Source organism: Scheffersomyces amazonensis (assembly GCF_036850825.1).
Source record: "Scheffersomyces amazonensis strain UFMG-HMD-26.3 chromosome Unknown RJT21scaffold_3, whole genome shotgun sequence".
Taxonomy (NCBI): Eukaryota; Fungi; Ascomycota; class Pichiomycetes; order Serinales; family Debaryomycetaceae; genus Scheffersomyces; species Scheffersomyces amazonensis.
In genome coordinates, this window is record NW_027042743.1 from 1,279,782 (window position 1) to 1,292,535 (window position 12,754).

Sequence of the window (12,754 nt, forward strand, 5' to 3'; positions counted from 1 at the left end):
CTCATAGTCTTATTGGTACTTATCAAAAGTTCGTAAATCTATTAATATTTTTTAAGATTCCTGTGATCGGGGTATTTCGATGATTTCAATTTTAAATTAATTAATTTGAATGATTGATTGATTGATTGATTGATTCATTCTTCTCAACAATAATGGCTCGTCCTAAGGTAACCTTAGTGTCTTCTGATGGTGAGACGTTTATAGTTGAACAGAGAGTTGCAGAAAGGTCAATTACAATCAAAAGTGCCATTGAATTCGCGGGAGTTGATGGATTAACTGCAGATATAGAAATACCCCTACTTATTGAAGGTAAAGTTTTGAAGAAAGTAGTAGAATGGTGTGAACACTATAAAACTACAAAATTCCCTGAACCTGACGAAAATCAAGTTGATGTACTAAGTCGTCCTCCTGTTCTAACAAAATGGGATAACAAGTTCTTTAGGCTTTGTTTTGAACAAGATATGATGTTTGAAATTATTATGGCTGCTAATTACTTAAATATTAATCAATTACTACATGTAGGATGTACCACTGTTGCAAACATGATGAAAGGTAATTCTACTGAACAAATAAGAGAACTCTTCAATGTACCTAATGATTTCACCCCTGAAGAAGAAGCAGCCATTAAAAGAGAAGACCGATGGACGAAATAGTTAATTAATAGTTATAAAAGTTAATTAATAGTTAACAGTTAACAGTTAATTGTTAATAGTTAATAGTTACTTATTTAGGAATAGTATTTATAGAAAATAGTAATTGTTTTAGTCGCACCCAGTACACTTGTCTGGCATACTGGAACCCTCATAATCGTACTTGTTCTTGCTTGTCGTGATAGTCGAAAAAATGTGGCAGTAAAATATCTGAAACACTTAGTTGTTTCCCACCATTTTTTTTATTACGCCTAGTGATTTTATATAAAGGATTGGTAGGATCGTTTTCCAGAGTTTCCAAAATTTAATCTTTATTTGATTGATTGAGTACCACACAAGTTAAGTTACATCACCATAATATATCATCAAAATGTCAACACCAAAGATTATAATTATATCGTCTGATGAAGAGAAGTTTACAGTTGATCAGAAGGTTGCTGAAAAGTCAGGAGTTCTTAAGAATATGATTAATGATTTAAATCCTGATGGATTAACTGAAGACTTTGTAGCACCTACTCCAAATGTTAGAGGTATTGTATTATCAAAAGTTTTAGAATGGTGTGAACATCATAAAAATACCGTATTCCCTGATGAAGATGATGAAGATGCTAAGAAGACTGCTCCTATAGAAGAATGGGATAGATCATTTTTTAAAGTTGATCAAGAAATGTTGTATGAAATTATTCTTGCTGCTAACTATTTAACCATTACTCCATTAAGAGATTGTGGATGTAAGATTGTTGCTGAAATGATTAAAGAAAAGTCACCAGAAGAGTTGAGAAGAATTTTTAATATTACTAATGATTTCTCTCCTGAAGAAGAAGCTGCTATTAAGAGAGAAAATGAATGGGCTGAAGATCGTTAAGTGTTTAAGTATGAATAACTAAAGTTCAGTATTGTTAATTTTACATAGCTTATTTCATCTATTTCATCTAAATGTATTTATGTTCTACGATATATTATCTACGTAATAGTAACAGTTGTGTAGTTGTGTAGTAGTATGACTATGACTATGACCATATAGGGTTAAATTATTGTCCCTGTTCGCACGACCATTCCCACCAGCAATTAAATTTTTATAATCGATTTATCGCAAAAGTGTTCCATTTCCCAATTTAGAACAAAAGCACTATCGATGCAAAGTGTCTGAATTTAACACTGTCTGATTAATTTGTCATATAGAACTTCTAATCGAATTAGTCAACAATACATTTTCCAGTTATAAGGCCCATTTTATATTGTTAGTAAAGAAATCAGACAATTATACGATAGGTAAAAGTAAGAAATATTTCGCTACCATTTCCATCAATAATTTAACAATAGATATTAAATATTAAATTCAATAATGTCACATCAACAAACTGACCATAATAATAATAATGACAGTCGTAGTGAAGTAGATGAACATGAAGATCATGAAGATCATGATTTATTTACTGAAACCTTGACAAAAATCCCTAATTTAAGTGTCGAACAATTAACAAATTTAGAAGAAGAACTTAGTCAAGAATTTAAATTTGTTAGTAAAAATTATATTACATCACGACTTTCACGAATAAATAAATTAATTGAAAGAATTAATAGTCTGATTAAAATTGCTAATGCGAACGATCGTAACTGGCTGCGGATTTATAATTTTGAAGTTGAGACTATTAATAATATTAAGACAAATACTGAGGATTTAATCCTTATGAGTATGAAACAGATTGAAGAAAAACTGGATATACTTAAGTCACTTGATGAGTATGAAGAAGAGTTACGAGAAGTTGTAAAGAATCTTCAAAGTCCCTTGGCATTTGATGGAACTTTGGGTGAGATTAATAATAAAGAAGATAATGATGCAATTAGTAGGCATACTAATTCTAATACTAATACTACTAGTTCTAATAATAATGGGAATGGTAATGGTAATGGTAATGATAATGGTGAACATGATCCAAGTCACCATGATCATTCTAAATTACCATTTCCATACTTATTCGATAAATTCTTTAAACCACATAAGAGTGGTTTAAAGACAATAGTTAATGAAAATGAATATCAATCCAAATTACTTCGAGATAATTCTCTTGGAAATTCCACTATAATTTGGAAGAGATATTATTATGAATTAATGCAACGTAAACAAGCAATGATATTAAAGACTTATGATGAATTAAATCAATTATATAATGATTATCATAATGTTAATTATAATGAAAAGACTTCTCGACAATGGAAACATTATTATAGAACAGTATTAAATCTTAGTGATACTAAATCAGCAGTTGAAGATTCCTTTACAATTAGACAAAATGCTACAATAAATGAATTTAATCATAAACCAATTCCTGCATCAGTAATTGATACTACAAATACTAGTAATGTTAAAGATCTAATTCAAAGTAATAAGGATACTAATTATATTAATCTTGATAGTCAATATCTTCAAAAGAATAAGTATGAATTGACTCATCTTAAACGAGGTATTATACAAGCAGCAGTAGATTTTGAAAATTCTCAAAATTCTCATCAATTAGAGAGTCAAATAGAATTACATCACCCTCGAAAGAAAGTTAAGTTGAATGAATTCTCCGGATTGACCAATAGTGAGATTGATCTGGATTTACAATTATTAAGAAAGGAAATCAATAAAGCAAATAAAGGTGAAGGTGAATCCGAGGTTGAAGATATTGCAATCACACAAGGAGAAGTAGTTGATAAATCTATTGGTGATGAAGATCAACAAAATGATAGTGAAGCTTCAGATAATGATAATGATAAAGATAAATATGAAGGAGAAGGAGAAGGAGAAGGAGAAGAGGATGAAAGTGATGAAGATAGTGAAGAAAATCATGAACCCGAAGTTAAAGTAGAAGAAACTGAAGAAGAGATATTACTTAAACAAAAATACAAACAACTTTTAGGTATACGGTCTACACTGGTAGGTTCATCGTTTAGAATACCTTTATTACCTCCTATAGATAAATTTCCTACCATCTCACCTTGAGAATGTTAGTTCAAGTCTATATATATTTAGCAATACTAATACTAATACTAATACTAATACTAATACTAATACTAATACTAATACTAATACTAATACTAATACTAATACTAATACTAATACTAATACTAATACTAATACTAATACTAATACTAATACTAATACTAATACTAATACTAATACTAATACTAATACTAATACTAATACTAATACTAATACTAATACTAATACTAATACTAATACTAATACTAATACTAATACTAATACTAATACTAATACTAATACTAATACTAATTATTCCTTTTCTAATAAAATACTGGCATTTTTCAAACTGGCCTCTTCTACATTGATATCCAATGATTCTATAAACTTAAATGCCTTTGCTGAACTATTTGATAAGATAAATCTATCATTAGATGATAATCCGTATTCATCAGCATGCTCTTGTAGAACGTATTTGAGCCATTGAAAGATTATTAAGATTGTATCACTTAAATTAAATTTATGAACTAATCTCTTACCATTAGGAAATCTAATTTGAATTCTTGTAACTGCTCCATTTGATGGTTCTTGATGATCAATGGGTTTAATTTGATCAAATGGATCGATTGATTCTGGTTCCTTTTCATGTTCTGGTTCTTGTTCAATTTGTGGAGATTCTTGATCATCATCACCTTCACCTTCACTATCTTGACTATCTTCAATAGGAATTGCATCATTAACTGAATTACCTCCATTAGCAAGAATAGATTGTTTTAATGCATATTCAATTTGTTGTTCTTCAGAAAGAGTATCTGGATCAAATACTACTTCATGTTTAACAGTAGGATTTTTAGAATCAGGATGTAAAGAGAATTTACTTAAGAATTCTTGAACATCATCAATCCATTTATCAGTGGTAGGAACTTCACCATCTTTCCATTTTAATACTCTTTCACCAGTTAAAGGATCTAATATAGCAATATGAGGAAAAGATTCAACTGAATAAAAATTAGTATAACTTATACCATTAGGAGAATCATGATGATATTGTAAAAAGATAAAATTTTCTTTAATTATAGATTTTATATCTGATTTTGACCAAAAATCTCGATTTAATACTTGAGATTGGAAATCGGTTGCATCTTGAATATTAATTAAAATCCATTTATTATTTGCTTTACCTTCTTGTTTTGCTGTATCTATATTAATTGGACTAATAATATCAAATGGTGGTCTAAATAATTCTGCCAATCGTCTTTGAGTGGCTGTTAATTCATTAATTCTAGATTCTCGTAATCTACGTCTACGGGATAATGGTCTATCTCTTTCATGTTCATGTTCATCTGAATCAATTATCATAATCTCATCATCTTCATTATTATTATCTTCATTATCATATCCATATCCATAGTCATTAGTATTGGCATCATGATATTCTTCATCTGAATCAGGTGAGTCTCTTCTTTCCATCGATCTATAATATCTATTTTCTTCTTCATCAAATCTTTGATTAAATACTCCTCCTCTTGATGTTCCAAACATATCGGTAGGTAAATTACTTGGACCAGAATAATGAAAATTCGATTCTATTAATTGTTCATGTCTATGGACAGTTGAATCTGCTTCTCTTACAGTTGATTCTCCATACGCTTCTTGTTGTAATCTTTGAGCCAATTCTTCATCTTCATTATTATTATTATTATTGCTATCAGTTATGGTGGGTGCAACTTGAGGATGATTTGATTCCATGAATAATGTTACGGCATATTCCAAATCTCCATTAGTTAATTCAAGAAATTGTTTGGCTACTGCCTCATCTTCAATGCCTGTCACAGCAAGAAATGTCGGGATTTGTTCTTCCATTATTATGTATTGAATAATCTTTAATTGATGTATATCATAACGAATCGATCATATATTGACCTGTTTCCGGTAAGAGGCAAAAAGTCGTATTTATTTATTTATTTGCTTGTTTTGTTGCGACATAAGATATCCCTCCCTCATGTCTCTGTCTCTGTCTCTGTCTGCGTCGTTTGTCTATTTTTCTGCGTCTTGTCTTGTCTTGTCTTTGTCTTTTTTGTTTCTTTTTCTCGCTTTTGTCGCATTGTCTCCAGACCCAACGATGCCGAATTGGGTAAATGAATCATTGCTGGCTGGGACCATCGCACATTCACTACGACACTTTTATACTTTTACTTATATTTATACGAAGTACAATCATATTAACAGAGGGAATAGCACAATAGCATAATACCAGATAGTAGTTATATACAGCACAGACAGATCATTCTATCTTAAACGAAATTATAATCGTCCCATTCCAACTTTGTAGACAGTTTTCATTAACAAGTGTCCGATCGAGTCTACCCCAACTTGTTGTGAATCAGTCAGTCAGTCAATCATTTCGGAAATCTCCATATCGATCCGGTTTATATATCAACCTTGTGTCTTACTACCAATACTTGATTTATACTTGACTTGTCTTACTGCGTCATCCGTTTAACTATACCCAAACATACAAACTACTACTACTCATTTCAACGACTCAAATTACTCATAGATATATCAATTTACGACTTTTCAGCATATTATATTATATTATATTATTATATTTATTATTATTATTATTATTATTATCATTGTTTATTTAATCACTTTATGACCAACTAACGAATTCAGCCTTTTACTTAATCTTGTTATATTACTTATTGCATCTTATTGTTCAATTCCATTAGGTTAGCTATTATATTATTATTATTATTATTATTATTATTATTATTATTATTATTATTATAACTATTATAATTATTATTATTATCATCATTATCATTATTTTCATTATCATTAATATTTTTTTTACTTTTATTCTGACATTCATTTCGTATCCACTACATCTACCATGGACGAATATGAAAGATACGACCATGGTGCGTTGTTGAGAGATCGATATCAAAAATGTGGAGACATTAGTGAAGGTTCTTATGGTTTAGTATCACTTGCTAAAGATACTTTACATAATGATATTCTTGTTGCTGTTAAATTCATTTATCCAATAGGTTATAAACGAGATGGAGGAGGAGATAATGATAAAGAAAAAGATCAACGACCATCTTCAAGTCCTGCTAAACTTCGATCTCCTAATTCAAAGCCAAAAGGTTTTAAACATAATAAAGATTCCATACTTAATGGACTTTATCAAGAGGCAGAGAAAGAAATCAAGATCCATAAGATTCTTGGATCTCATGCCAATATTTCTACATTGTATGATCATTTTGATTCTTATTTAATTTTAGATTATTGTTCTCGAGGTGATTTATATGAAGCAATTCATAATTTTAATGGTCCAACAACCACTCAAGATATTAAAGATGTATTTCAACAAATTTTAAATGCTTTAGAATTTTGTCATAATCATGGAGTTTATCATCGAGATTTAAAACCGGAAAATATTTTAATTACTGAAGATTGGTCAATTAAATTATGTGATTGGGGGTTAGCAACTACTAATAAAATTATAACTGATAAAGATGAATTTGATGTTGGATCTGAACGTTATATGGCTCCAGAATTATTTGATTCTGAATTAGATAATTATGATGCTTCAAAAATTGATCTTTGGTCAATTGGAGTAATTTTATTAACTTTAGTATTTCATAAAAATCCTTTTCAAGTAGCAAATTATTCCGATAAAAGATTTATTCAATTTGCTGGAAATCGAGAAGTGTTATTTGATATCTTTCCCCGTATGAGTGGTGATATGTTTAAAGTTTTAAGATCTTGTTTAAATATTGATCCGGATAATCGTAGTTTACAAAATACAAAGAATGATTTAGAAGAACTTCGATATTTTACAATTGATGAAGAATATTGGGCTAGTGATTATGAAGAAGATGATGGAGAAGATGAATATGTTGAGAATGAAAATGAGAATGACAATGACCATGAAAATGAAAATGAAACTGAAGAAATCGATTATAATTATAAGAGAAATGATATTCTTGGTCAATCACCATTAAAACCAAGATTTGTTAATGAGAAAACTTCTCAAGAAAAAGTTTCTTCTTCATTATCTACTACTGATAATGATTCTAATCGTATTAAACATTATGGTAATATAGAATCTCAATCTCGAGTTTTAGATGATTTCCCAATTCCTCATAATCATAGAGCTGATGCACTTCTTTCAAGTACAACTAATTTGAAACCAATTCCAATTGGAAGCTTTGGAGGTGGAGGTAATAAATTTAGAAATACTAGAAAACCATTTAATGTAGCTTCTTATAATCAATCACAAAATTTAAGAGTTCAACAATCAAAGTTTAATAGAGAAGATTTCTTTACCCCCAAATCAGTTTTTAATCATTATATGGATAAATATGGTGAACAAAGATTTAATAATATTGATAGTAAAATTCATGAAAATTTACCATCAAATGGGGATGGTAAAAAGAGGAAACTTCGCTCTTGGAAGAAAAATTATCGAAAGAATAAACCAAGAAGTAGATCTGGTAGACGTCAAGAACATTCTTCTCAATATCATCATGGGAAGGATGAAACTTCTAGTCAAAATAATAATAATAATCAAGGAACTTCTCATAAGAGAAAGTCTAGACTGTTTTCTGCTACAAAAGCTAGAAAATTCATTGGAACTCCTAGTAATGTTAATGCTACCAACAGTAATAATAATACCAATGGTAATGCAGTTGCATCTACTTTCCATCTGTTAGCTCCAGGAACGCCTCATTCTTATGGCTCATCTACTGGAAAATATGCTCCTCCTCATTTAAGATCTCCTACTTATGCTAGATCTCCTGTTATTGAACCGGTAACTGAAGAGATGCTGAGATTAAATTTGAATGATGAGGAAGTATTCCATTTGGAAGGGGATTTTGAATTAAGTGAAATTGATAAATTGAAATCTGAAAATGAAAGTAGTAGTGGTTATGGATACTTTAAAAAACCAGCTTATAAAAACAATAATAATAGTCATAGTAGTCATATTTTAATATCTGAAAATGATAAAGTAGTTCAAGTTACAAATGCTATTAGTGAACCGATTGTTCCTAATACTACTATTGTTAATGGTCATAGTTTTAAGAATACATTTATGGGTCAAAAATGGCCAATATCTGCTCAGGATAGTATATCCACTCTTTCTTCTTCAGCCAATTCTGTTAATGGTAAATATGTTCCACCATTTAGACGAGGTTCGATATCACATCAAACTCCAGCAGTTCCAGTTCCAACTTCATCTGGTACACAATCAGTTCAAGTTCCAATTCCTAAATTTTCTAAAAAAGGTAAGGATGATATAAGTCATTCTAAATTTCTTCCTAATGGATCACTTCCTTCTGCCATCTTAAGTGGAACATCTTCAGTGAATGGAAGTGATGGATCTTTCTATAGAAAAGAATGGAGTGATTATGAATAGTTTATTGATAGTTTAATTAAAAAGATCAGTTTAAGAAAAATATACATATACGACATAGTTTATTATACTAATAATTATACTATAGAAGATTCTATCTTTACTGTAGACGATACTATCTTTTGTAAAATATCTTCCTTCTCTTCATGGGTTGGAATAATTCTATTATTAACTTCTCCCAGACTTTTCCTATGATTAAAAATAGCTAATGCATCATCAAATTCAAACTTCTTAACAAGCTTAGTGTAAAAGAGTCCACATGCATTACATAGAGGTCCTGAACCAGGGGGACCTTTTCTCCATTCAGGAGTATCTACACATTTACAATGGACACATACATCTACTGTTTTCTTTCTAGTGTATTTCCTTTTGGGTCTTATAACTTTCTTCTTCTCTCTTTTCCCACCTTTACGTTTACTAGATTGACTTGGAGATTTAGTAGAAGCATTTGAAGATATATCATTTGATGGTAATGGATTAGATACAATTATACGATCTGAATCTCGATCAATATCATCACTGTTGGTCAAGTGCAGGATGGAGCTGGTAGCAGCATACCTATACTTTAACGTATTTATCAAAGTTGAAAGAGTACCTAAATTGGCATTAACATTATAATTATCTGATAAATTAGCTGGAAAACTATTAATAAATTCCCTAAAGTTTGATTTTGTCATCATAGCAACAGAAGAATCTGCATTAATAGTATAAATAACATCGTCTCCATAAGTTACATTCTGACATAACTTATTCTCAAAACTTGCTTGTAACTCTCCTACACCAATAGAAGTAAATATTGCTCGATAATATAAATCAAGTAACCCAGTAAATACATTATTTTCCAATACCTGTAGTGATGTTATATCATTAGTATTGGGAAATGAATTAACTTGAAGATATGGGCCATAAGCTGGGATTTGGTGTTGTGTTTGGTTCTGAGGTTGATATTTAATTTGACATAGTTGTCTAGCAGCTAAAACAGAATCGGAAATGTTATCGGCAATGAGATGGGGGGTCCGACGTTCTTGAATCAGTTGGATTAGAGTTGAAAAACTGGGAAGAGTAATTTGATTGATTTGGTTATTAGTTAATGGAAACCGTTGAGTAGCAGGTGGATGAGATGTCATGATAATGTCAAGTACCGCTAGATTAAGATCTTTAGTAATAAGCACAATCACAAAAGCAATAGATAATTGATTGACACTCTCCCAATTTATTTGATCCAATTAATTGATAAAATCTATTAGCAGTATAAAATGAATTCTAGAGAAGTCTAATTAGGAAACTACAACAAAAAGTTACAATGATAGAAATGACTGCAAAACGCAAAACGGTTAAGATCCATCATAGCGCCTCGCGTGAGATAGGAAAGTTTAATATGCTGCAAAAGTTAAAGTATTTTATGCATACCCCAATTAGGAAAGTGTGCGGTGAGGAGTTTGTACCTGATGAGATGGGGCAAAAAGTACTGTACATGTGTGGGCGTGCGAGTCTAGACGATTCAACTATGTGTTTCGGATTGCTTTTGTGACATGTTTTACATTCGAGATCTGAAACATATAAATAAATTACCACTTTTCTCTAACACATATAGAGTGATATAGAATAAGTTTCAATTGTGAATCTAAAACATTTATAGTTAGTTTAGTTGCATCAAGTGTTTCATCCTCAACAGTGTTAATTAAGTATATTGAACTCTACCTTAATTATTAGTGAGTGTATGTACCAAACATATATCATTATCACCATTAATATTAATTAGATCATCGAGAAATAACTTAAACATCCCCTTACTTTAGTTCTCCTCATCTTTAAGTTATTGTCACTTGTTATACTATTGACTAATACAGACATCTTTTTCCCAATATTATTCCTATTCCTATATTAATATTAATATTGTACTTCAGTCATGACTGGAGTAACAATTAAACAAGAAATAAATGATTTAAGTCCTACAACTGAAGAAGCAGAAGATGTACAAGAATCTTTAAGATTAATTGAAGATCTTAAATTCTTCTTAGCCACGGCACCAGCCAACTGGCAAGAAAATCAAGTTATAAGAAGATATTATCTTAATCCAGATGAAGGATTTGTAAGTTGTGTATTTTGGAATAATTTATATTTCGTAACTGGAACAGATATTGTAAGATGTATTGTATATAAATTTCAACATTTTGGTAGAAAGATTATAGATAGAAAGAAATTTGAAGAAGGAATCTTTTCTGATTTAAGAAATTTAAAGTGTGGAACTGATGCTATTTTAGAACCTCCACGATCAGAATTTTTAGAATTCTTATTTAAGAATTCATGTTTAAGAACTCAAAAGAAACAAAAAGTATTCTTTTGGTTTAATGTACCTCATGATAAACTTATGGCTGATGCTTTAGAACGAGATTTAAAGAAAGAAAAACAAGATCAAAGTCCAACAACTATAGCTGTTCGAGAGCCTGCTCAATCATTTGAATATGATGAAACTCAAACTTTATATACTCAATTAGCTGAACATATGGCTAAACAAAAGAAGTTAATTGATGAACAAGAAGATAAATCATCACCAGAATATTCAACTACTACAAATCCTATATTACTTCAACCACAAGGTCAAGGACAAGGTCATGGACATGGACAAGGACAAGGACAGGGACAAGAATTTGAATTCTTAAATCATGAAACTCCCTCCCAATTTAAAGCTAATTCAGATAATGATGATGATTTCCCTCTTGATTATTTTGATACTAATGGACAAATAATTCTGGATGATTATGTTAATTTAGATACAAATTTTAAAACTGGTGGTACATCATATAATAATGTTAATGAAGAAAATTATGATTCAATAGTTGATTCATCATTCTTCTTTCAACCTTTAAGTCAAGGCGCAGGAACAAGTCAAGTTGCTTATAATGAAGAATATTTAATAGAACAAACTTTACCTATGAGAACTCCTGTATCTCAATTACCAATTCAACCTAAAATACTATCATCAAAGGAAGAAATGTTTCCACCATTTCCTAATCAATTTCAACCTCCATTATCAGCTAAATTTCAAGCATTTCCAAGAAATTCTATAACTCCTTCTCAATCCATGTTCCCCTCTCATTATATTGATCAATCTGGTCAACCAATAGTTATGCCTCCATCAGATTATCCAGTATCTTATAATATGAATATGAATATGAATATGGCATATCATGAACCAGATTATTGGTTACCAATGTATGGAGATGGAGGTCAATACGTAGTACCTAATGAACAAGAGTTTATGGTACCTGTGAATAATCCTCCATTTATGCATCTTGCCCATTCTCAATCAATAGCAAGATCTCCGTATGTAGTGTATCCCCAGTCGCATTCCATGTCTCAGGCTATGAGTTCGAGGCTTCAACAGCAACAGCAACAGCAACAGCAACAGCAACCACAACAACCACAACAACAGCAACAGCCACTTAAACACAGCAGACAGAAATCAAAGGCAGGCATTACTAAACCAGTCCATGATAATGGTACTTTGACTCATAGAGCGACTCTCGATCAAGTGATCAATAACAATAACACACGAATTGTTTCTAAAGATATCGACACTTCAGATGCATTTGATGGAGGAATTCCTACCCCAATGGCATCTACCTCTCATTTAGAGAATTAACTATAACCATTAGTGTAACTCTTATGTAATTTAAATACATGTATTACTATACTATACTATTT

General features: G+C 30.5%; 7 protein-coding genes across 7 annotated transcripts; 5 read left to right on the forward strand and 2 right to left on the reverse strand. All coding sequences in view use genetic code 12, as the record gives it.

The window, feature by feature from the left end:
• The first annotated feature begins 36 nt into the window (after positions 1–36).
• On the forward strand, positions 37–837 carry RJT21DRAFT_35174 (Skp1 family, dimerization domain-containing protein). The gene has a single exon (XM_064884259.1). It carries the CDS (start codon positions 153–155, stop codon positions 651–653), a length of 501 nt encoding a protein of 166 aa, XP_064738681.1. The 5' UTR covers positions 37–152; the 3' UTR covers positions 654–837.
• Positions 838–1,763, forward strand: RJT21DRAFT_35175 (Skp1 family, dimerization domain-containing protein). The gene has a single exon (XM_064884260.1). The coding sequence runs from the start codon at positions 1,021–1,023 to the stop codon at positions 1,513–1,515; it is 495 nt and encodes a 164-aa protein (XP_064738682.1). The 5' UTR covers positions 838–1,020; the 3' UTR covers positions 1,516–1,763.
• A 1-nt stretch (position 1,764) lies between these two features.
• On the forward strand, positions 1,765–3,825 carry RJT21DRAFT_35176 (uncharacterized protein). Its single transcript, XM_064884261.1, has one exon. It carries the CDS (start codon positions 1,996–1,998, stop codon positions 3,637–3,639), a length of 1,644 nt encoding a protein of 547 aa, XP_064738683.1. The 5' UTR covers positions 1,765–1,995; the 3' UTR covers positions 3,640–3,825.
• A 65-nt stretch (positions 3,826–3,890) lies between these two features.
• Positions 3,891–5,543, reverse strand: RJT21DRAFT_120479 (uncharacterized protein). Its single transcript, XM_064881742.1, has one exon. The coding sequence runs from the start codon at positions 5,479–5,481 to the stop codon at positions 3,931–3,933; it is 1,551 nt and encodes a 516-aa protein (XP_064738684.1). The 5' UTR covers positions 5,482–5,543; the 3' UTR covers positions 3,891–3,930.
• A 791-nt stretch (positions 5,544–6,334) lies between these two features.
• On the forward strand, positions 6,335–9,162 carry KSP1 (putative serine/threonine protein kinase). The gene is made up of 2 exons (XM_064882865.1): positions 6,335–6,364; positions 6,389–9,162. The coding sequence occupies exon 2, from the start codon at positions 6,518–6,520 to the stop codon at positions 9,047–9,049; it is 2,532 nt and encodes an 843-aa protein (XP_064738685.1). The 5' UTR covers positions 6,335–6,364; positions 6,389–6,517; the 3' UTR covers positions 9,050–9,162.
• RJT21DRAFT_126595 (GATA-type transcription factor) lies at positions 9,124–10,633 on the reverse strand (the record flags this gene model as incomplete). The annotated part of the gene is made up of 1 exon (XM_064882866.1): positions 9,124–10,633. The coding sequence occupies exon 1, from the start codon at positions 10,171–10,173 to the stop codon at positions 9,124–9,126; it is 1,050 nt and encodes a 349-aa protein (XP_064738686.1). The 5' UTR covers positions 10,174–10,633.
• An 8-nt stretch (positions 10,634–10,641) lies between these two features.
• CPH1 (homeodomain family transcription factor) lies at positions 10,642–12,749 on the forward strand. Its single transcript, XM_064885715.1, has one exon. The coding sequence runs from the start codon at positions 10,956–10,958 to the stop codon at positions 12,690–12,692; it is 1,737 nt and encodes a 578-aa protein (XP_064738687.1). The 5' UTR covers positions 10,642–10,955; the 3' UTR covers positions 12,693–12,749.
• Positions 12,750–12,754: the final 5 nt, after the last annotated feature.